At 42.3% G+C, this 23072-nt stretch overlaps 1 protein-coding gene across 1 annotated transcript; it reads right to left on the bottom strand.

The window, feature by feature from the left end:
* Positions 1-288: 288 nt before the first annotated feature.
* e2f7 (E2F transcription factor 7) lies at positions 289-10813 on the bottom strand. Its single transcript, XM_054624717.1, is given in 14 exon segments — positions 289-2013; positions 3144-3469; positions 3472-3534; positions 4131-4296; positions 4942-5260; positions 5905-5989; positions 6105-6287; positions 6873-7016; positions 7105-7260; positions 8064-8303; positions 8510-8669; positions 9202-9510; positions 9986-10081; positions 10615-10813. Coding segments are annotated over 13 exon segments (2406 nt in total). The 5' UTR covers positions 10073-10081; positions 10615-10813; the 3' UTR covers positions 289-1845.
* Between the last annotated feature and the right edge of the window lie 12259 nt (positions 10814-23072).

Raw genomic sequence — 23072 nt, 5'->3', positions numbered from 1 at the left:
CAACACCGCAGTTTGCAGCAACAGGAATTGTGTTACAGATGAAGAGTGTCATCTGACCATCATAGCATGGCTTGCCTCCATCTGCTGGGTCATTCTGAATCATTGGAGGCCTCTGAAAATGTGTAAACTGAAACCATCTGTAAATCTATCAACATTTGGCTTGCCATTTTATTTTTCTCCCTTTGGTAGAATAAAACGGAATACGATTTGATGAATAAATATCTGAAAACACAGTCACACATGACAAAGCCCTTCAGAGTCATACATTTTTAATGAAAGTTTGTGGAAGCCATACAGAGCCAGAGCAGAGAGCTACAGTGAAGGAACAGCTCCAAGTTTTGTAAGATGGATCAGCATACACAAATACTAAAACTAGCAGTGCAATAATCATTATTTTCAAACACAGTAAAGCAGCATTAAACATTCTGCGTGTGGAAGTATAAATGAAACTATGAATACAATGTACAAAAATAGATATACGACTGTAAATTAATGAATACACATCCACTGGTCAGCGTGGAATATTTGTGAACCCTTTGGTGTGACACCGCTAAGCTCTCCTGAATGATTCCCCCACAGAGCACCGATATTTGGGTTGGGTTCGTCTGCAGGCAAGTTAGTGGTTTTATGACTAGAGAGGGCTGTTGATACAAATCCCCTGCACAACTTCAGACTCTGTAATCAGGCCACAACTCTCTTATCTCAGCCAAGGTGCCTTTAAATAAGGCACTGAACCCCCCAACATCAGCAGCCAACAGCAGGTTGTGCTCACACTGGGAGGTCTCCTGAATGGGTCTGGACTGTGCCAACGATGCTAAGCTCAGTCGGCTTTCCCTTTTATAAATTAAGGATAAAAAACATCTTTACAGTACTCTGATAAATTCTAAAAGTCACAAGTATTCAAGTACCTGAGCGCATCGTCACATTGTGCCTCAGTCGTCAGTAACAGCGGCTACAGGGTTTGGTGTTTAACAGTTGAGGATGCTCGGTGAAAACATACACAGCACCAGTATAATGTTTCTTCCTGACGTGTAAATGAATGCATCTGCTGTGCATCAAGTTAGCCAAGAACTGTTCCTTGAGATGCTTGGTCGGCTGTAAACATTTAAGGCTTCGGTGATTTCTCTCCTCACAGTAATTTCTGAAATGAGCCAAGCGGGATTGTCTGCTACCGTCCACGTAAAAGCTGGTGATCTGCAGCCAAATAGAATTTCTATTATACCTTGATAATGCAACAAAACCTGAAGGGGCCGACTAACAACAATCACTTCAAAATTAGACAGACATTCTGTCAGATACTTAGTGCTAAAAAACAGTTAATGTTTGATTACAGTCCCTGTAATCAACATATATTAGCTAAAATATAAATAGCAATTGGGCTATAATACACAAGGTATGGGGAATTAGGTAGGTTGATCACATCTGGGTCGGGGAATTAAGGCTGGAATATAAAATAAAGCAGTGGCCGACTCCCACCACAGGAGGGCACTGTGGCTCTGGCAATAATGCTCCACTTATTCACTCTGAAATCTGGTGTCTCATAAATGAACCATGAGGCACATTTGGACTGTTGACACAAGGACCAAAAACGAAGTTTGGTAAATAACTGACAGCCATCAGCAAAATGTCAGATATTGAATTGTTTTGTATTTTAGAAGAGATATCATTTGAGTTCTCCGCCGACAGTGTATTGCTTAAGTTTATATTCAAGCATTTTTGGAAGGAAAACCATTAATTTAGTAACTAATAAACTTAACAAAGCACCAATGGTTTGAAACCATATTTTCACTCTCAGGATCAACACCTGAGTGTTAGCACAGCATGTTAGTCACCCGCTCCATCTCCTCACATGTCCAAGTGGTTGGTTGGCGGGTGGCCAACGTCCAGTCTCCTCTGTGCTGAGCCTCTTTTCCGGGTCGCCGGCACAGCGCTGACTACAGTTCCCAGTGTTCCTGGGGTCTGGAAGAAAGCCTTAGAGGCAGATGGTGCGGTTTCCTTCGGAGTGTGAGGAGTCTGTGAAGGTAGAGAGCGATGTGAGACTGGAGAACATTTAGAAAGAATCCTGCTCCAGTTAGTTATATTTCCATGCACTGTAGGAAGACGTTTCTATGGAGGTTCCTCTCAGATATCAAAAAAGCTGCCACTTTTGAGATTAATTTATGAATTACTTTTGTTATAGAATGAAAAAAAAATGAACCAATTACAGACCAACTGGGGATGACATGAAGAATGTGTGAATTGGTTTTATATTGCTGTTAAGGTTCATTATCAAAACTTTTCATATTAGTTTGTAAAAGGCACTAGTAATTTGCAAAAGGACTTCTTTTTTTCACGTAACGTGTGATTGCTTGTGAGCAAGGCTTACATGGGTAAAAGTTATTCATTATTGAATTTAATAGTCAAATACCAAACCCCAAGTAAACATATTAAACTGCTTGTTTTTGGGCGGACCAACAATCCAAAAAGCTATTCAATTTGCTATCACAGAATACATATTAACCAATGGTATCAGCGATTTAGTTTTTTGGTATTGGCCTATATAAATATTTATATAAAGTATGTACATAATTAATTGATAAAATTTAAATAGTTGGCAATTAATTGAGATCAATGACACTAATTCAAACAGAAATCTTTGTTTAGGCAAAAAAGGAAGAAACATTCTAGTAACCAACACCTCAAGCTTTTCAGGATGGACCCACCCCCCATATTAAAAGTGAAAGAGAGGGGGGGGAAAAGAGGACACCCTGATTTATGCTTCATTACTACACGGCCATTGACTCCTCACATAGTGTCTAACGCTGCATTAATTAGCCAGCCAGCACCTCGGTGGGTCGTCTAAAAACCACTCTGTCCGAGAAGAGCAGCGCCGACAGACTATGTTGGGCTTCGCAGACGAGAACATTAGTCCCCATTCAACAACTTGGAGATTAATCAACTTGAAAGCGCTAAATGAGAGCAAATGTCTGAATGAGTAAATGAGGGGAGACCTTCCACAAAACAAGCTGCCGCACTCGCTCCCACATCACGCTGTGTTGTGGCATTTTGCAAGTGCCCGGCACCAGAAAGGTCATGTATCATTATGGAGGTAAAGTGTGTGTGTGTGTGTGTGTGTGTGTGTGTGTGTGTTCAGTAGTTCTTACCAGTGGTTCTGGTGTGTGGATACTGACAGTGTGACGCGGTCCCGATGGAGAACGTGGAGTTCCTGCCACTGACCCGTACAGCCTGCTCTGTTCCGGAGTGGAGGGCGATGGAGCCGCCGACCCGCCGATCTCTGATGCCGCCGACAAGCCATACTGCGCCGCTCCCAACATAAAGTGGCCGCCTGACATCATGGCAGGCAGGCTGAAGCTCAGATTGTTACGGGCCTCTGAGCCCTGCTGCTGCAGGCCGCCGGCCACCAGGGGGTAGTGGGAGAGGGCTGCAGAGGGCACCAGGACGTAGGGCAGCGCCAGGGTGGGGACGCTGCTGGGGGAAGTGCTAGACCGGCTGGTGACTGGCCGGCAGAGAGGAAGAAGTTGAGGCTGTTCAGACCTGGAGAAGAGAATTTTCAATTTTATTGACTACGCTATTAGAGTGATTACAAAGGAAGTAGAAATCACATGACCTGTACAAAGACATGGAAACCGAAATCAAGCCAACCATAAATCAGAATTACACAGGTGTCTTAAACACCTGAGAAAAAATTCCCAGCTTAGGTAGGTCAAACGAAACTGCACATTTTATTTCATTTTGAAGACAGGATTTGTACATGTACCGTAGAGTGCATGTATGGGCTCTGTGGAGTCATACATTGAATATAATGGAAGCGCATCTGTTCCGAGAGGCGTGCTTCTAAAACATTTTCTATATACAGTTGATTCGCCTTTATAGACAGTATTAACGGGATGGCATCGCTATGCAACAGTTTGTGTCCATGTTTACTTCCTGTCAGCAAATGTCATTCACATTCTGCTGCAACAAGGCCACACACATTTGAACATTTTTGCAGCCTAGTTTTAGTTTCTACATATAGTGTGGTTTAGCAGTAATAGTGTACTTCTCTATGAGGTTGCACAAAAACACACTTCTCTGGTCGAGCTAGCAGCTCAGCACTCCCTGCGTGACCGGGGTTTTGTTGTGTGTATTACCTGCATTGTTGGGTACATAGAGGTAGTGCGATGGTTGGGCGGGCTCACTGCTGCTGCCACCTAGACTCTCATCGAGCCCCCGCTCTCTGGAGAGGCCTGCTGGGCGACTGGGGGAAGGCCTGGTTTGACCCGTTGGAGAACACTCCCTGTGAGTTTCAGCTCTCGCCTAGAAGGAGAACAAACACTGGATAAATCAACCTGGATCAGCTGATTTAAAATCTTTGGACCATCCGTCTAGAGCTGTATCCATGTGAACGAGACGCATGGCACTATTCCTCAAACAAGATGAAGTCTACAATCCATCTTAAAGGAATATTTTATGTCATGAAGTTAACAATTTATGACCTAGCAAATAAAAATGACTACAGTGATTAACACTCTCCCCTTCTAACTACATTGGAATTACCTTCTGCCAAGTCATTTTCATGATGCAAAACTGCAGCTCTTTTTGTCCATTCTCTTAACCTTCCTTTGGAAAAGACCATCTTATCACTTATCACAAGGATTGTGTAGCCTGATTAATGGCAAGGGTTTTCCAATATTAATATCTTATACATTACGAATATAAGTATTTAATTACACCAGAAATTAGTTATCCTCATCAGCGAGTGTGTAGTATTTCACATTTTCAATTTAATGGTCTGCTATTCAGAATTACTAGCAGGACCTTGTGATTGTGGACGCAAAACTGCACAGAAATAAATAAACATATGACTGCACTGAACCAACAGTAATTATGCTGATCCCAGTCAACTCAACGGAGACGAGAACATACGTGAATTATATTAAAACATAGATGACTTTTATTTACCTCTTCACATCTCTCTAACCCGGACGTCCCCTTCTTTTTCACCACCGTCCCATCCTCTTCTCTCTCTTCCCTCCTCCTCTTCCTCCCCTCCCCAGACTCCGCCGCGGGCGACCTCGGACCTTCGGGCGTCCGGTCAGGCTTTTCCGGCGCTCTGTACAGCATGACCACTGAGGGCTGGGACAGGTTAGGCAGGTAGGCAAAGGAGTGGGGGGACGAGGAAGTGGAGAAGAAGTGCTCTTGGTGGAGGGGTGGTGCCAGTGAGGCGGAACGGGCGGAGGACGGAGCCCGTGGGCTGCCGCTTCTGCTGGCGGGACGGTTACTGCAGAGAGACGCAAGACAGAGCAAGAAATGATTATAATTAATGCTTTAATCGTCTGAGTAAACCTGATTGGACCCTGCAGGCTTTCAGACACTAATGGCTCTCGTTTTCACGCAAAGAACATTTCTATGTTGTACTATTTCTCTCCCTACAAACACACTTACCAGCCACAGGTTATGAGGCAGCTGTGGTTGGGCCAAGAGCAGGCCAATCATAGAAACAACATACTCTATGTGTACTGTTTCTACGGAGCCAAAGCACACATTCATAGCAGACGAAAACTATCCACAGTGGCATGTTACATGTGGCCTAGAGCTACAAACTCATCAGCCAATGCAAACACTGGCAGTGAGTGCGAAATATTCTGTAGTCTCCTTCAGTGAACGGGGACTTAATTTTAAGTCAAACCGTTTGTAATATTGACTTTACCTTCCAGCATTCGTCCTTGTCCGAGGCAGATGATGTGGATTCTCTACAGTAAATCTGATAGGCTGTCCCGGCAAAGGTTAGCAAAGAGTGACTGTGTGCAGTAAACTGTTTGGCAGTAAATCTGTGTTGGTGGACTGCAGATAAATCTAAACCGAGAGCATGAAAGGGCGATTACAGAGCGAGTTGGGTATCTGCGTGTGGTGGTATTAACTCACTCAGTGCTGTTTCCGAACTGCAGTCGACACACTGCGCTGTTAGTTGTGGTCTTTTTGGAATAATCCACAGGCTGGGTTGGCAGACCTGCAGTTTGAGGGGAAGAAAACAATTCATCAGACATAGATATAAAACTTGCTACTGTATTAAGCTATTGATTGACTGACTGAATAGTGGCACAGCCGACATGAGTGTCTCCTACCCGTATGGTCCAGCCGCGGACTGCTGGGTGCAGAGTTGACCAGCCGCTGTACGGCCACAGAAGCCGGAGCAATGTTGAAGGAGGCGTGGCGCGCCATCTTGGCTCTTCTGAGGTCCAGGCCCGCCATTGGCTGCGTGGCCTCAGGCAGAGTGACAGCAGCCATGTTCACAGTATTTCCTACAGCTGATGATAGCGAGATGGATATAGACTGAGTAAGCATGACACAAATAAGTGTAATTTAGCAATGAATCTGACATTTAGGACACTCTTTTACCCAAAACACTTATCCATCTCAATTGCTGGTTGTCACAGCTTAAGAATACTTTAGTTCAGTTAAAGAGGACATGAAACATTAATGTGTTGGCACTGGTTTTGCCCAAATATGTTAGAAATAAAACCTTGCATAAAATCTTATCTCGAAAAGTTGTTAAAACTACAGATATGACAAATGTATCTAGCTATTGAGCTGCCAGTGAGCCGAGTTGGTTTGTGAAGGCTTCGATAATTTTCTATTCCCCACTCGGCATGTGTGACGCCTTTTCAGCGGATGATATGAGAAAAAAAAGGTGCAAGACGTAAAGAGAGAAATGTTCAAAGGAACAAATCATAAATCAGGAGAGGGACTGCAAAAAACTTAGACACTACAGAATAGGTGCTGATTATAAACAGCGGGAACTGGCCTGTTTTGGGGGATAAAAAGTGGAGGGGAAAGCAAAGTATGTTGGTTAAACAGTGGTTTGACTGCTTCGTTTCCACTTTAATTCTTACCAGCACTTCCAGAGCTTTTGAAGTCAACAGGGCCGAGCCACTTGAAGGCCGGCTTCCTGCCTCTCTCCTCACGGACATGGACCTTCTTTATGAGGCCCAGGCTGGTCAGCACATTTGCGATGTCGTACAGCCGCCGCACCTTAGCTGAACATACAGGGACGATGTTTAGTTTTGATAAAAACAGAAGAGACGTGATTTGTATCACAAGACGTATCTTTTTGTACCGTCTTACTTTTGTACTTGCTGTGACTGGACGAGTCCTGGCTCTCCTCGATGAGGATCTTTGCTGCTGCGTCCAGAGTAACCGTCTGAGTCTTGGACACCAGGAAGAGCATGACGAATTTCTGGCTCATGATGCGCAGAGATTTGTCTTTCCTGTTGCCACCAGCTACAAATAACAAGGAACATGCAAGTGTGTCAGGCTACTGCAGTCACAGGTCTCTACTTTATCTTGGCTAATCACCGGTAAATATCTTGTCATTGCAGCACCAATGAATAACGATCTGATCATAAACCATGAGTTGCTTAAATGTTCAGCTGATGCCTTAACACCATTTCAGCTGCGGGGATGTGTTATTCTGTAGCACATCCGTGTTGACAGCTATGTATTATTCTATCACCTGAGGTCATATTTAGCCAGCCACAACATAACCTGCAGACATTCACCACTGAACAGACACCATGTGCCTTTTCTTAACTGTATTTGTTAGTGCTATTAGTATCCAGCCACACTGCCAAGTACACACACACACACACACACACACACACACACACACACACACACACACACACACACACACACACACACACACACACACACACACACACACACACACACACACACAATGAGAGGCTGGTGTAGGTGTACTGTGTGAGGATCTCTATGGAAACAAGGCTTGTATTCATTCCTGCGAGTTTGAATGTAATGATCGTTTAGCTGTAGTGTTAATTGAGAGAGAGCTGCACCGTAGGTGAATTCTACGCTTAAAATTGTAAATGTGCTGCAATAAACCGATGGTCTTTTCCTGTAAGTGCAACTACAACAGCCATCAAAGCAGCCAATGGTAAAGGTGTAAGTAGAAGAAAAGGAGGGAATTAGCTGGTGGAAAGGGTAGAAAATGTTTTTTGCAGAATCCCTTGACTATTAAAAGTTGTAAACGTTTCTCTCCGTTTTATCTCTCTGTTCATTACCGTTGCCGGCCTCGCCTTCTGCTCCGTCGTCCTCGCGCCCCGGTCCGGCCTCCCTGGTCTCAGTAGCCACGTCCATCTGGATGTGGTAGCCCTGCTGCCGACCCCTCCGCTGCAGCTCCTCCAGCGTGTCCTCCAGTCGCAGGCGACCGTACCAGGTGTAGCTGTTCTTGGCGATCCGACCCACGATCATGAGGGACTCCAGCACGTTGACAATGTCATAGATACGCCGCCGCTCCACTCCTGAATATTTCACGACGAGAAAATTGAAATTATCCACTGCATCTTGGAAAAACATACGCTCACATTTGAATACAAATCACCAAATAGTCAGTGTTTTGATTAAAATGAATGCCTTGCATTGCTCCTAATGCAGCTGTTTGTATGAAAAAGAAGTCTCCTAAATCCAATAACACAGTGGTTTGGACAAGTCTGCCCCCAGTGCTTACCGAGACTGGTCGCCACCTCATCCAGAGAGATCCAGATGGGGCTGTTCAGCGGTGGGTAGTCAGGGTAGAGGGCCAGGAACTTCTGGCACAGCAGACCCAGACTCTTCTGCTTCCTGCTCGGCTTTTTGTCTGCATCATCCTCTTCATCCACAGCTTCAAACTGGACAGACGGATAATTGCATAAAGATACGAGTGAGAAACATTTTTCAGTCTACCACTAATTTTACACCAGTTAAGGGGACTGCTACTGTCATCATCATCTGGGGTTATAGTGTGACACATTTCAGTCCACATGTTTTTAAGGGCACATATTTTACAAAAGAATTGAATCTCGCAATCCTGATAAGGCTGTAAAAACATCCACATGTCGGATTTAAAGAAATAATCGCATCACAAAAGCTCAGCGATTGAGGCTTCAGCTGCAGCTTTACATACAATTTGGCTTTATCTATTCGCCATAACTGAGTGATTGTATTTGTGCTTTTGAAAACTCACTATCTTGAGCGCTCAGCTGCTAATGTTAGTAAAGTGAGGGGGGTAATTGTTTACTCCCTGGTCTTTCAAGACTGGTTGGCAATTTAACGGATTCCTTCTCCACGGGAGAAATTAAAAATACATTTTCACACTTCAATAACTACACAAAAGTTACATATTGACTATTTTAGAAAAGTGAGTGATAAAACTTCACATACCTGACAAGAGTCTTCCACTTCAGTATCCTCCACCACAGTATCCGGACTTGCTGGCTCTTTCTTCTCGTTCTCGATGGGTCTAAACAGCCCCTTTTTCATCTCTCTGTCCCGGATGTCTGGACTCGCCGCACTGATCAGCATCTTGAGATTGGCCGTGGGCGTCCAGGGCTCGGCGAGGGCTGTGTGTTTAATGGGGGTGATGTGGACCAGGTCTGGGGTAGCCCCCTTTCTGTTCATCCACAAGACAGGGATGGGGGATTCAGCAGATTTCAGTGGCGTGGACCTCCTCCTCTCAGCGCAGATGTTTTCCTGTGGAGACAATCGCGATGGGTTATAAATATTCAGTTAAGGATTCAAACATCTGCATGGTAAATTTCCAAAATTGACAGTTTTGGAGCAAAGCGTGAAATTCCAATGCACCGTTAACAACATGAAATCCTGTTTCAATCTTCCAGTGTTTTATTTTGGAGGTCAGATGTTGACACTTGGCTGGAGAGACATGAGGCATACTGATGAATATGGATGCTGTATTAAAAAGAAGTACTTTCAAGCAAATCCAATGACTTCTTTGACATTTCTGTCCCCCCTCTAAACTACAAACTACTTTCCCACTTTCTCTCACAGAAACCTAGCTGTTGAAATCAAAAAGCCAACCTAGCCTAGCCCATATTTTTCCTCCTCATCTCACTGATTAAGATGCCACCACATTACGCTTAATATGGGTCTCTGATTAGCCTGATTCTGCATGGGACCACACCTAAGATCAAGCAGTAGGCCACCTTACCTTTTGTTCACTTTGGCCCCCATCCTCCTCCGTGAAACTTTTCCTGGGACTTGTGAGGTCTTTCAGTGCCAGACATTCAACTTCCATCTGGGAAAACTGCAGTTCAAATAAAAGGGGAGATGGCAATAAGCAATCAGATATAGATCACCCGATTGATAACTCAGCAGGGTGAAATGTGAAAGTAAGTACAGTTTAGCTTGTAAAGTACTGGGAAACTCGAGTGGTCAGCAGAATTTGGCGCAAAGAACATCAGCTAATTAGCCCAGAGGAGCTAACGGCTGTAACTAAACTACCAGATCCCTGTTTATAAGTGGTTTCTTTCCAACAGGTCGCACACCTACTGCATTGCCGCGGATGGAGCAAGTTGAGAGCTGAAAGTGTTTTTACATGACATTAATCAATTATGTTACTTCGTAGTTGTAACGTAAGATAGCCTTAACTTGGTAGAAGGCCAATTCACTCATGTTAGTCACTACATTTGGGTTGACAAGGGGGATGCTTAAAGTTATATTACTCTGACGTATTTAGTCATAAACGCTAATTTAGCTTTTACTTGGCTAGCCTTACTAGCTCAGCTGACCAGCATACCATAACGTAGAGTTACAGCAAGAAGGAAATCAAGTCCTCACCTTTCTCTGCTGCTGAATGAATGAAATATTCCAATGAAGTTCTGTGTCCGGTTTTATCGACTTGTCAGCACGTACTTTCTTCAGACTAACATAGCAGCTAACTTCTCTCTTTAAAATAAGCGGGCTGTCCTCTTCTGACTGTACCTGCAGTCCTCTCCTCTTGTCCGATTCGCGGAAACTCTGCACTGTCCCGGGGAGTCTCATGCATCCCCCGCTCAAGCTTGTTTTCTGGCGCTCTCAGGCATCTGACTGACTCCAGCCAATCAGCGCGCTGCTGAATGGGCGCGTCATTCCCCTCCAGCCAATCAGCGTCGTTGTGCTCGGGTACGTGCCTCAACTTGTACCAAGGGGCGTGAACAACGGCCACGCCTCCAGAGTTGTGTTGGCGGGGCAACCGGCGCGCTGTGTCCAAGCCTGTGGGGAGATTTTAAAAAAGGAGGAGAAGTCCCACTCTGTATCTATTTCCAGTACTTTTTTAATTTACTTATTTTACCCAGCACCCCTCCACTTCAAAATATAAAGGCGTAAAATGAATGTCCAGTGCTGTTAGTTGTAGCAGGGATTAGCAAGCAAGGGAGACACAGGGAGGCACCAAAGACAATTGAACAATATTCAACAGGTAGCATTGGAAAATTACTTACAGTCATTTCAGTAACAACTTCCATGAATGACTGTTAATGCTGAACACTTTTGGACCAGTGAAAACAATACGTTATTCTGAATAACGTTAAAAACGGGAACAATTATTTATACCTCGCCATACTACATAGAAGTGATGATAATATTCTATTGAGTTTGTCTTTTAACACCGATTTATTTTGTGAAACACGTGACTCATCGCTTTAATACACGGCCTTTGACTTTCAGCTGAGAGTTTTGGCATCTCCCCTGCTTCCTCTCCCACAGTGACACCAGCGTCATGTAGGTTTGTTAATCTAGAAACCCACTATTAATACCCTTTAACCTCATCACTCAGGCTTTTGTCTGGCTGTAATTAGCTCTGCGGTTGAAACAGACAGATGGGAGGCCGGGGAGGGAGGCGGGGGACAACACGAGTGGCGCTAATATCACCTGGGCTACAGCGCGAAAAGTTGTGGAGGAGGAGTGCTCACTTTTTTTAGCAGACAGGGTCCCGCCCTGCATGCAAAGAGGCTGTCTGAGGAACAGCCCCAAAGGTCTTACATAATAGCCCACAATACACAACATCTGCCGCCAAATGCTATTCAAATCTGAGCCAGTGGAGAAGGAGGGAAACCACACAAGTACAATAAATCTGTGATACTAGTTAACAGTTCCTAACTTTGACTACACATATTGGTCTACAATGATGTTATAGTGGATCCCTTATCACTGCAAGTTAAGTTATTGTAAAAAAAAAACATGCATGTTGTGGTTTCCAACCTAGTGGGTGGGGACCAGTTCCCTATTCTACACATGGTCAGCACTGTACTTATTCTCTGTGTACAATTACATTTACATTACAGTCATTTAGCAGACGCTTTTATCCAAAGCGACTTACAGGAAGTGTATTCAACATAGGTATTCAAGAGAACTACTAGTCACCAGAAGTCATAAGTGCATCTCCTTTCTTAAACAAGCATCTTAAAGCATAAGCCAGAGCAAAAGTATAGTGCAGAGGCAAGTTACTACGAAAACAATAATTGCAACAGACTAATCCGAATATAGTAAGTGCTACAAACTACTACGAATAGGATAAGTGCAGTAAACAAATACAAATTCAATAAGTGCAGCGAACTGATACGAATACAGTAAGTGCAACAACTAATACGAGTGCAATAAGTGCTACGAGGAAGGCTCAGGGTAGTACTTCTTGAGTACAATTCATCAATTACTGTATTTCTCAACCTATGAAGGAGATCACTAGAATGAAGTTTACTATACAATTAAGCCACAAATTCTTGAAAAATAAGTTTAATATGTAGAATTTTATTTTTTTGTGAGATTCTTTGCTATTCTGTACACATACAATATCCTATGACCAATTCAGCAATACGAGACAGATCAATATTTTTTTATGCATATAAGTTCATAAATAATACTATCTGATAGTATATTCCATAAGTAAGAATGCTCTGTAACGCAAAGTATAGTATGAATGTCAGTGGTTCAAAGGTGATGGTTGCAGAGATTGATATTGACTGCTGTAGTTTCAATGTCGCTATCCATTGTTTAATAAATTAGGGCAAATATTTTCAATTTAGCTCAAATTGAAGGTTTTGATGGAAATATTTGGTTTATACTTGAGAAATAATTGATACAATGCATAGTAGCAGAGTGTTTTTGGTGCCAAAACACAGTTGACTGTGTGCCAAACTACTACTCTGAAAATATAACTTTTAATGGCCACTGATGCTCTCATAAAGGTAATGTGTGATGCATTACCTATTTTGTAATAAGCTGATTTTGGGGCCAAGATTAAGAAAAAAAAATACATAACATTCTATTCATACTCAGTATGAGGAAAATTTAGTAAGTATCGCGTTCCAACTGCATAGTATCACTGATCAACAGATTGATATAGTCTGTATCCGTTTAATAAAGGCAAAGACAAATACTTTTAATGCACAGAGCTGCATCTTGCTGAATTCTGCTCTTGCTGCCTACCCTCTCTCCCGTTGTCACTCCTTCCCTGCCCTTTTCAATTCCCTCTGAACTTTTATGACTCTGAAAAAGAAACTGTTTCAACACTTTCTTGCCTCTGTTTCTCTGCTCTGTATTGCATGCTGACCTTTTCTCAAACTGCTCCACTGGAAAATTGTTAAGATTCAAACTGAGCTCAGTGCAGACATTTAACAACATCTAAGATGTCTTACACCTGACATTGGCATTTAGAAAAGGCTTCAGACACAATCTGAAGTTAGCCTCCCAGGTGCTGACTGCCCTCTATCCCAGTTGCACTTTCCTGTCACACATTCTTGTTGAAATGTCTCATTTCACATATTTTCTGCATTATTTCACTTTTAAAAGTGCCAGAAATATACCATGCCAGGTTAGGTTGACTCTTGGTTGACTTTTACATTGTGTGCAACAGATTCTAAATGCTGCTATGAGACATGTTTTTAATTCCTTGCTGATCACCGTCACACACTGATGGGTCTAACCAAATATTCTTGTAGAAATGGACATAGTTTTAGGTGGTCCCTCACTGTATTTGTCTCCCTGGCGTCCCTATGAGCTGCAGCAGGTTGGGGTCCTCTCCATCATCATTAACTCTCCCCCAACTTATGGTGCCCTTCTGTGTTCAACACAGCCCAGAAGGTGCCACAACTTTTACGAGGGGCTTTGTAGAAATAGAACAAATGTCTGCTGAGCAGTAGGTGATTTGTTCATTTTCAACAGGGGGGGAGGGGCCAATGGGCTCCAGCAGTTTTTGCGCTCCACATGGACTGTTTCCCTACATTTTTACCAACGCCTGCTCAAACGTGATTGGTCCATTATACTGGAACTACAGATGGAAACATAATGTGTCGGATAGCAAAATCTTGTGCTGATGCCTTGTGTGTAGAGATTATAAGTGGGGTGGATGTGTAGAATGTAAAGCTGCTCTGTAGAAATTTGCTTGATGGTGCCTTCAGATAAAGTAAAAACTTAACTTTATTAAGGTTTTCAAAAGAATGGAAAACATTTTACAACCAACTCTTTAAAACATTTATTTATGTGAATATTTCAATTATTTAGATTCTATAAAAAAAATTGATTGATGCAGAGAAACATACTTAGAAAGTAGTTTTGTACAGTGTTATTCTCAAATCAAACATATATATATTAGAGTAATATAGCAGCAGAGGACTGTTTAACTGTTGACCCATGATAAACAAAGCAGAATGTTTCATCGAATGGGATTAATGTCGGACGTATTGACTAAAAGTCCAGGGTCCTTTCAAATGAATAAATCAATTCTAATTGAAAGGGAAGATGCATTGGCGCAACGCTAAATGTCCTATTGATCACATTTAGTAAACATAAAATACACTTCCAAGAGTCAAGTGACAGAAATAGAAGTAGGAAATAAAAAACTTTCTTTGGAAAGGATCTGTAAGCAATTGTATCAGTATATAGTGGATCATTACAATCAGGAACATAAAGTGAGAACACAGAAAGGGCACACAAATCTTTGCAGTGATTTCTTCAAATGCCTTTGCTTTACTTTATCAAGAGATCCATGGTAATTTATGGAAACAAAACACAAAGACACCCACAGAAATTCATCAGCACTTCATTATCACTTCTTTTTTTTGACTCTTTTGATGTGAAAACATGCTGTGTTGAATATGATCTATAAATACACCTGTGTGTAATTAGAATTAGGTTTTCTTCAGGTGGGCAGAGACAGATTTCTACATTTGCTTGAGAAAAGCAGCAACACTGGTTACAGGACACTGGTTACAGGACACTGGTTGACAATCTAAAGTTATCCAGTGTACTATCATAGAAGGCTAAAAAACAGCTCGAACAAATGACTTATTCCACTTTTGCTTAAATGAAATACTTAAGTGTCAAGTTGATCACAAGAACTGTTGCAGATAATTCTTCGTTGATTGATTTATCAAGTAGTTATTTCAGCTCTCAGTCGGGCAGGTCGTGACTTGTCCTTTATCATGTTGTCAGGGAGTCAGCTGAAGCTGTTTGGGACCCAACAGCCAACAGTGACTCCCCTCCTCCTGCTTTCACAGGTCTCTAACATTTGAATAATGTCACAACACAACACTCAACTCTGATTGGCCGGTGCTTTGTGTGTCCTAAGATACCAGTCTGTCAAGAGGTCTGACAGATTGGCATCAACACTCAACTTAAACAAGAACAGAAATGAAAACATATAAATCATGTAAGCATTGCTATTTCCCAAGGAAAAAACGTAGGTTTTCTGCATCTTCTGTGACAGTAAAGTTGAATATCTTTGGGTTTAATGTTGGTTGAACCAAACAATCAACTTAAGGATTTGAGGATGAACAGCATCACATTGGGTGTTATGCTCGCTGTTCAGCTACAGCGTAACCATGGATACATTTGGTCAAGAGCTTGTGAATTTATCTTGAAAACCTTTTTTTTAGAGCTTTAAGTTATCTACTTTTAATAGCATTTTTCCAGTGTGCTATTGATATTAAGTTATTAGACCACCTTTCCTCCCCAGTAGAATGCTGGTTGTATATTTATCCTGTACTTACATTGGCTTTAAATGCATTCATCCATAGCACCTTACTTTGAGTGCGACACTTAGCTTAATTTCTAATAAATATTTTTGGGGCATTTTAATACAACAAAACACAACACTGCCCCACAAAGGTGAACAGCAGTAACTGCATTTGGTTTTTTTAAGGTCAAAGGTCATTTATAATATACCTTTATGAATGTAGCTGAAGAGCTTAAATTGGTGAAAGCTAATTTGTTATATTATTGCAACATCATTGCACAGCAGCAGAGCTTCGCCTCTGCCATTTTGAAGGAGAGTACCATATAATCAGTCAGTAAAGCGGGCTAAATAAAGTTGGTTTTTTTAGTGTTTGTGTTGGTCAGTTGATTCACCTAAAAAAAAAAGATTGTCTCTTTACACATCCATGGCCACAGACTCATTGGCGTTTTCAGTCCAAAATGGTGGCAGTGCTACAGTTCGTCAAAAAAGCCCCACAGTTTCATCTCTTTGCTTTCTACACTCTTTGCTGTAGCTCATCCATTCATCTAACCGGAGGTTATTGAAGTGAGTCAAGTGAGTGAATCTTTGATGACCCCCCTCCCAAGTCTCCTCTTGATTAACAGCACATCTAACAGCACGACTCTCCTGCCCCATTCACCTCCTGTTTTTTCCTCTGCAAAGCATTCTCTCATAAGGCAGACAGAAGATCAATAGCACTTCGAAGTCTGATGGTGTTTCGATGCCTTCTTATTTAGATTAGAGGAAGATTCATATTTTTGGCTACTATCCCCTTGAAATGTTTTACTGTTGTAGTAATTTGCATAAGAAGTTGAGTAGGTCTATTCTCCTCTCCCTTTTCTCTCTCCCTTTCCTCCTTCCGTATTGGTGTAACTCATTCAGTCATCAGGTCTCTGATGTATTAATCAATGGGACATTCATCTTTTATACAGAAGCTTTGATAGAAGATAAAGTAGAAAGTCAACGTTAGCAGTGACAGCTGCAATGAAAGCACAAAGGACAGAGGGCCTCTGTAGGTGTAGAATATTATCCACAGAAAATGTATTTTGTTTTTTGTGCCTTCATGGATTTTTAAAATCAATCGGTTTGAAATATTACAGTAAATCTATTTCGGACAGTTTCAAACTGAAATGCAGTGAAATTAATTGAAACCACCCAAGAATATTGACATTTTCATATACCAGTAAATACAAGATCCCTTATCTTTTCTTTTTTTTTATAACGGCTAAAGAAAATACAAGTTTCTACTAATATGACACGGTGAACCACCAGATCCTCCTCTCCACCCTCGAGGGGATGGGCGTCTCAGGGTCTGCACTCTCCCTGTTTGCATCCTACCTGACAGGCCGATCCTACCAGGTGACATGGAGGGGGGCCGTGTCGGAACCACGCATGCTGACTACGGGGGTTCCACAAGGTTCAGTTCTGGGCCCCCTTCTCTTCTCGCTCTACACAACATCTCTGGGTTCTGTTATTCGCTCGCATGACTTCTCTTACCATTGTTATGCCGATGACACCCAGCTGGTCTTGTCATTTCCTCCGGGTGACACCCAAGTGGAGGCACGCATTGCTGCGTGCTTGGCTGACATCTCGAAGTGGATGGCGACACACCACCTGAAGCTCAACCTGGACAAAACCGAGCTACTGTTCCTCCCGGGGAAGGGTTGCCCGCACCGAGACCTGTCCATCACCATTGATGATGCCGTGGTGACGCCAACTCGGACTGTGAGGAATCTGGGTGTGACCCTGGACAACCAACTGTCGTTCTCAGCAAACATTGCATCCGTCACACGCTCCTGCAGATTCCTGCTCTACAACATCAGGAGGATTCGCCCCTTCCTCACTGAGGAGACGGCGCAGGTGCTCATCCAGGCTCTGGTCATCTCCCGCCTGGACTACTGCAACTCACTACTTGCCGGAGCCCCGGCGTCGGCCGTCAGACCTCTGGAGCTTGTCCAGAAAGCTGCAGCACGTCTGGTGTTCAATCGCCCCAAGTTCTCCCACACAACTTCCCTTCTCCGTTCTCTACACTGGCTCCCTGTAAGAGCTCGCATCCAGTTTAAGACTCTGGTGCTAGCCTACAGGGCAGTGAAAGGAACAGCTCCTTCCTATCTCCAGGCCTTGGTCAAGCCCTACACCCCCGCCCGACCACTTCACTCTGCTGCCTCGGGGCGATTGGTTGCCCCATCGCTCAGAGGTCCCTGCGGCCGACCCACCCGGTCACAGCTTTTTTCTGTCCTGGCCCCTCAGTGGTGGAATGAACTCCCCACTGACGTCAGGACAGCAGAGTCGCTGCCCATCTTTCGGCGCAGGCTGAAAACTCACCTCTTCAAGAAGTACTACCCTGAGCCTTCCTCGTAGCACTTATTGCATTCGTATTAGTTGTTGCACTTACTGTATTCGTATCAGTTCGCTGCACTTATTGAATTCGTATTCGTTTACTACACTTATCCTATTCGTAGTAGTTTGTAGCACTTATTATATTCGTATTAGTCTGTTGCAATTATTGTTTTGGTAGTAATTTGCCTCTGCACTATACTTTTGCTCTGGTTTATGCTTTAAGATGCTTGTTTAAGAAAGGAGATGCACTTATGACTTCTGGTGACTAGTAGTTCTCTTGAATACCTATGTTGAATACACTTCCTGTAAGTCGCTTTGGATAAAAGCGTCTGCTAAATGACTGTAATGTAATGTAATGTAATATGCACAGTCAAACTCCAGGACTGCGAGTGTTACTTGAGAAACATTAACCAATGGGACCATATAAGCCGACCCACTGGCAGACTACTTTGCTGGTAGGAGAGCAGAAGCGAGCTCCAGTGTAAATAGCTGTTTAGTTGTCCATTTTCAGAGCTGGCTAATAAGCTAGCTAGCTTGTCCATCTCCAGTGCTGGCTAGTTAGCTAGTTAGCGTGTCCATCTCCAGTGCTGTCTAGTTAGTTAGCTTGTCCATCTTCAGAGCTGGATAGTTAGCTAGCTACCTTTTCCATTTCCAGAGCTGGCTTGTTAGCGTGCTAGCTTGTCCATCTTCAGAGCTGGCTAGTTAGCTAGCTAGCTTGTTAATCACCAGCGCTGGCTAGTTAGTTAACTAGACTCCGGTGTTCCTGCATGCTCTCCTCCTGACAAAGAGGTTTTCTAGCGGCGAGGAGTGAGGTAAAGGATCACAGACCAAAGACAGAAAACTGAGTGGAATCTCATATTTAAAAAAAAAAGTAGAAGCAATGTCATCATGGTTATTAAGTTTTTTTGACCCGAAAAGATTGCAATAATCTACAATATCTCATTTAAATAAATATGTCAATAATAACCAATAACCATAAATAATATTCTGTCTATTGTGTTCTACAATAGCATATGAATCCTAGTACTTACTTACTCATTTTAAAGAGGAAAACCCTGTTACACAGACAGGCCTGTTTCAACATCCCTGAAAAGCAAATATTGCCCATGGATGCCATATTTTTGATAATCTATTTGATCTAATTTACGTTTTTTAAATAATTATCACAAAGGCCGAATGTTATATAATACACATCTGGGAAGAGAAACAGTCTGCCATACCCAATTTCAGACTACCCTCCCTTCAGCGGAAAAAATGTAATCAAAACTACGACATCAACAACAGAAAAACAACATGACCCTCCCCTATTTCCGGCCATCCTAGTAATTTAAATACAGTCCCTTACATCACCTGCAAAATCTCTCAATCAACAATTGAACAAATGAAAACTGAATGGAAATTGACGACTTGACCCTAAATGCAAACCTAGGGATTAATCGTGTTGATGGGATTGGTAAACAAACAACCTTTAAACAAACATGGAGATTAATATTGATTCAAAGGGGGAGGAAATGATCAGCCATGCAGAGTCAGTACTCTGGAGAAGGAAATGGGAAAAGATGCAGCAGATGTGGAGAGATAGATTAAAGGAAAACAGCCACTAGCTCTGTCCTCTGTGGCCAAGAGTGATGCTAAAACGGGGATGTCATTTTCAGAGTCCAACCAGGGTAATTTCATCTGTTCACAGTCAATATTCTGTTATTTTAACCATGGCACAATTTCAACAATGGATCATTTCAGCAGAGAGACCCTGTAGGGACTTCATTGCACTGCTGATGCTGTGGGTGTACCCAGCAAACAGGTACCCAAGTAAATCATTTACTGGCTGTGGAATAGAAAATAATAACTGTGAATGAATCAAAATGGCGATGATTTGTCATTATGTCGTAGTATAAATACCATTAAGCCATTACAGTACTTCCATCCACACTGCGGCTGTAAATACGTTTATATTTACCAAATACCTTCACAACTTTTGTTATTTTTTTCAAGATGTATGAATGATTTAGGCAAAGTCCTAGTCCATAGCCTGTAGATGCAAAACAATCTTATTAGCATTCATATTCCGGAGTGTTGCATCCCAAAATCTTGTACATTCACATAAACATACACACAGCACTAACAGAGGGCAAAATATGTTATGGTTATTACCAGCTTGGCACTTGATGCAATTTTCAATTCCATTTTTCTTCGTAAAAGGTGATGCATTACACAAAATAAATCATTGCAGACCTTAATTTGAGCTGGAATGATACCGCTTCACATTCTCATCCGCAGTTTGATGTGATTCTATTTCACCTGGCAAGCAGCACAATATCAAACAATATCAATTTGGTGCGAATCTGCGTGGAGCTGGCCAGCCAGCTGCTCGTTAGGGTTCACGTCTGTGATGTCTGGGTAATGGAGAGAGAGTTGGGAGCCTGCAGGAGGCTGAGCTCAGTGAGTTCAGCCTCAACACATTTACTCAACAGGGTCTCCGCACTGAATCCTAAATACCAGCAGCTGCTACTGTGTGGTCTGGTCTCGCTTTGTTTTCTATTCATTTGTATTGCAGATGTGTTTTGTTGAACTTAAACTTCTATGAGTCTTTGACTGAGAAGGGGATATTTCACAAAGTCTTAACTTCCTGCTCTTCATCCACTCATGTTAATGTGTACAAGTTGTGCTACTCAGATCCTTCACTTAAGCTAAAGTACCAATACAACGATATAAAAATACTCATTATAAACATACTAAAAGTGTACAGACGCAGTGGAAGGCATGCTTAAAGGCTGGGATGACTATTTACATTTATCTGGATATCAACATTCAATGTGCAGTTGTTGAAGTAGTGCTCAATCTTTTCTTAGCCAGTACAGGGGTGTTTGTCTCTCGACAGGTGCGTTTAAATTACACAGTGCCAGAAGCAAGGACATCGCTCCAGCATCTTTGCTCTCACTGTACTATGCTGCAAATAAGATGTACATTTATGCCCTGTCACTGGCAGGATTTCTCTTGCGACAAGGCCAGCATCACAACGTTTTTCGTACAGCGGCGCTGCATAAGAAGTGGTTGGTGTAGACTGAAGCATTGCCGACTGCTTTACAGTGTTATCATACCGTCTTTTCCCACTGGACTGAAAATCCACTAAGACCCGCTTACATGGTTATAACTGTCATTCATTACTTGCACCGTTAGCGGCTGGCTCAGTCGTCACCACGTTGAGAGCCATGCGGAGGCAATATGAATGCTCAAAATTTGAAATTGAGCAAATTTACGTACAGCACTTGAGTAAATGTAGTTAGTTATTTGTACTTAATTTCTTTTCATTGATTAGAGTGTGAATTGGGCAGCCTCTTTTTCATCCTGTCATAACCCTCCAATGTGAATTCAAAAATAATTCAAAAGGTGAAAGAAAAGACCTCTGACCTGTTTAACTGGCAAAGTAATTGACTCCAGAATCAACAGAAAATATGGCAGCCTTTACTTCAAGTTGTTATGGTTCCCCTCTGTGAATGTCTGATGATCTAGTGTTTATTCAAAACATATAGCATAAGGAGTGTGTGTTATTCTGGAGTTGATTTATATTCTGACCATGGGGAGATGGAAGCCTGCTGTTTTTTAAAGTAGTCTTTGGGTATTTCTCCAGTGTAGTTTTAGTGTGAGAGGATTTCGTAAACAACCTCCAAAGCCCAAAGTTTCCTTCCTGCCTCTTCACCTTTTGGTTTTCTCATTGTGACTTTCACTCTGGCCCTCATACTCATTCAGATAATGGCTGAACATCACACCCCTAAATCACTCAATCAAATCTTCTCTCCCCGCTCTGGAGAAGTCAGAAACAAGTCTTTCACCTAACAGGCTATGCAAATATCCTGCTTATACACTGCCAACAATATAGGCTACGTTACAGGGCAACAATAATCAATCAATAATTGCTTGGAACTCACTACCTCCTCACATTACCCATACAGGTAACAAAATGTCATTCCAAAAACAATTAAAGTCTCATCTAAGGCTACCAACCATATGACGGGTACTTGCTTTTGTAGTCTCCTGATCCTTCATTTATGAAGATATGATGCAAAATGTATATGGTCTGTTACTGGTACGATACATCATAGGTTTTGACTGTACTTTCTATCTGACTGTACTATTTTAATGTTTCTGTCTGTCTGTTCTGTGGACCCCAGGAAGATTAGCGGTCGCAATGGCGTCAGCTAATGGGGATCCAGTTAATAAACAATAAACAGGCAAACACTAGCGGCTAGCGTGTGGTTCCAAACCTTTTTTCACATCAAGACCCCTAAACAAATAAATTAGACCATCGACCCCATTTTATATATTTTTTTGCTTTCAGATGTTTTATTTCAGAAAGTGTATGACACCATGGCCAAAAATAGTCATACATTCTGTCATTGTGTTATTTATGGATAGAATTATAGCTATATATATATATGCATTTTACGAATATTTATTTCGTAAAAATATTATATATATATATATATATATATATATATATTAAATCGTATTGGAATTCAGCTGTTCCCCAAGTACATGAGCACTGCAGCTAATATGACAGATATTCCTCTGAGGTTAAATGAAAAATGCTGTCCTGACTTTTGATGTTGGGAGTTGAAAATAGGCGTTAATAACTGGTGCAGTTGAGTGTCTCTCTCTCTTTCATGTTGGCACGGTTCTACGACAGACAGGCAGGCCGACTCTGTGCTGACTCTACATCAGTTTTGCAGGTATCATACATGAGATCTGAGCCGGATTTCATTAAACACGGCAGAACTTTAATCTTAGTTCTGGTGTGATATTGATGCAAATTGAAGTAGGCATTTAACCACCGCTGATGTTGAAGCAGCTGCAGACACGGAACTTCTCGCCAAATCATCAAACGATTCACTGGTTGATTAAACAGATTAGAAGCTTCTCCCTTAGCATTTAGAGGTTTGATTTAAATGAG

The sequence above is a fragment of the Anoplopoma fimbria genome, chromosome 23 (assembly GCF_027596085.1).
Source record: "Anoplopoma fimbria isolate UVic2021 breed Golden Eagle Sablefish chromosome 23, Afim_UVic_2022, whole genome shotgun sequence".
Taxonomy (NCBI): domain Eukaryota; kingdom Metazoa; phylum Chordata; class Actinopteri; order Perciformes; family Anoplopomatidae; genus Anoplopoma; species Anoplopoma fimbria.
The sequence above is the reverse complement of the archived record's forward strand: the minus strand, read 5'-3'. Positions and strand labels throughout refer to the sequence as shown.